The following is a 2,233-nucleotide window of genomic DNA, read 5'->3' as shown; positions in this document are numbered from 1 at the left end:
AAATTCTTTCCCTGTCACTCCTCTGTGCTTGGAGCCAAGCAGGTGTGTCTTCACTTATATCGCTTCTGCTTCTCGATGTGATGGTCTCTTCACTCTGCGTTGTATTTGTCAAAAGTGTTTCTCAATTTATTTTGTCTTTTAATTTTGATTGTCACCTTCAAGCAGAAATTTCATGTTTTAAAATTTCATTGTGTAGTATTGGCATTATATGAGTGTGTGCGCGATTTTCCCCTTATTTTGAGGCACAGCTGCTGGGGGGGCTGGCCAGCACCGGCCCCCCAGCTGCGTGTCCCCCTCGTGTCCCAGGTGGACCATGCAGTGGCTGTGAAAGAGTACAGCCGCTCGTCAGCAGACCAGGAGGAGCCACTGCCACACGAGCTGCGGCCCTTGGTGGTTCTCAGCCGGACCATGGACTACCTGGTGACCCACGTCATGGATCGGACGGACGGCAGCCTGCGGGACTGGTACGACTTCCTGTGGAACCGTACACGGGGCATACGGAAGGTACGCGCCTCTCCCGACTCGGGCACTGGCAGCGCACGGGTCCCAGAGTGACGGGTCCCTTCACTCGGCTCAGTTATGTTTTATCTGTAACAGAAAACATGCTGCTGTTTAAAGTCGTTACAAAGTCCTATTAAGAGTATTCTTCACTGGCTGTGTTTCAAATTGAAATTTGAGGAATGCAGGTAGCAGGCATGACTTCAGAAGCCACTTCCCTCTGGCGGGAATGTGTCCCGTGTTCTGTGCACGAGGCGCATGTGCCTGGAGGCTCACACATGCACGCGTGTAAGAGTCCCGCTTGCTCTTGGTTAGGACATCACGCAGCAGCACCTGTGCGACCCTGTGACGGTGTCCCTGATCGAGAAGTGCGCCCGGCTGCACATCCACTGCGCTCACTTCATGTGTGAGGAGCCCATGTCCTCCTTCGACGCCAAGATCAACAACGAGAACATGACTAAGTGCCTACAGAGCCTGAAGGAGATGTACCAGGACCTACGGGGCAGGGGCGTGTCCTGCGCCAGCGAGGCTGAGTTCCGTGGCTACAACGTGCTCCTGAACCTCAACAAGGGGGACATCCTCAGGTGCGTGGCCACCATCGGTGCCGACCCGAGCTGTCTGGAAAGGGCCATCGGGATTGGCGGTGGCTGATGGCGCCGGGAGCATGCGCTGACACCAGCACATGGCATGCTGGCCCCAGCTCGTTTCTGATAACAGTTTGTCCTTGTCAGCGAGAGAAAATGAAGCAGGTATCAGCACGATGAGCCCACAGGGCTCCCTGTGGTCGCAGCTGTGAGCAGCTCGCTGTGTCAGGCATGTTACCCTGTACATGTGTGCGCACACCTTGTCACAGATCTAAGTGATAGCAGAGGACAGACTTGTGTGTGACAAATGCTAGGGTGAGAGGTTAGGAAAGAAGGACCTTTCAACCTAGCCCAACACATATGTAGACATTTCTGTGAGAAACGCGGAAGAGGCCCCTGGGCCTCCATGCCTGCCACTGGCAAACTGGACTTGATGACAATTGTGGCTCCTTTAGTTTCCAGTGATAAAAGTGAACTGGTATTTTGTGATGCTTGACCATAGAGCTGGGAGGACTGTGGGTGCAGCTGGGCCCCTTGTTAACTCTAAACCTGACTCCATGTTTAACTTTGTGATAGCTTCCAGGACAGGGATATTATAAACAGAAAGAGCCATCTAGAAATAGCTCTCTGTTCTCCATGTGGGCGGCTGGTAGGAGCCCTGTGTTGGAGCACTGCGTTTGTCACACTGCAGTGGCAGGTTGTTTCTTTGTTTTTCCTTCTTCCGAATGAACGCTTTTTTTTTTTTGTGCATCAGTTATTTTTTGCCAGTCAACACCAGGTTCCCTTATTTATGCCGAAAGTGTTTTCACTTAGCATTTTCCCCAAGGAGCTTGCCACAGAATATCTAAATGTGGGATTGATTTTTTTGTTTATACATATATCCCACTGTCCTCTTCTTAATTTTTTAACTTTTAATTTTAATTTTTTTTATTGGGGGACAGTGTCTTTTTCCAGGACTCATCAGCTCCAAGTCAAGTAGTCGTTTCAATCTAGTTGTGGAGGGCGCACCTCAGCGGCCCAAGTGAGACTCGAACCAGCAACCTTGGTGTTGTGAGCACTGCGCTCTCAACAACTGAGCTAACCGGCTTCCCCAATGACCGGCCTCCGCATTGTGGGATTGATTTTAAATTTCATTTATTATGTTTTAAAAA

General features: G+C 50.6%; 1 protein-coding gene across 1 annotated transcript in view; it reads left to right on the top strand.

The window, feature by feature from the left end:
• Positions 1-2,233, top strand: part of MCM3AP (minichromosome maintenance complex component 3 associated protein) — a 46,885-nt gene that overhangs the window by 13,067 nt on the left and 31,585 nt on the right. The window contains exons 8-9 of the mRNA XM_019628027.1: positions 283-504; positions 814-1,082. Coding sequence (XP_019483572.1) covers positions 283-504; positions 814-1,082 — 491 coding nt within the window. The remainder of the gene's footprint in view (positions 1-282; positions 505-813; positions 1,083-2,233) is intronic.

Source organism: Hipposideros armiger, unplaced genomic scaffold (assembly GCF_001890085.2).
Source record: "Hipposideros armiger isolate ML-2016 unplaced genomic scaffold, ASM189008v1 scaffold_745, whole genome shotgun sequence".
In the NCBI taxonomy this organism is placed as follows: Eukaryota; Metazoa; Chordata; class Mammalia; order Chiroptera; family Hipposideridae; genus Hipposideros; species Hipposideros armiger.
Note: the sequence above shows the minus strand (reverse complement) of the source record. Positions and strands in the feature narration are given on the sequence as shown.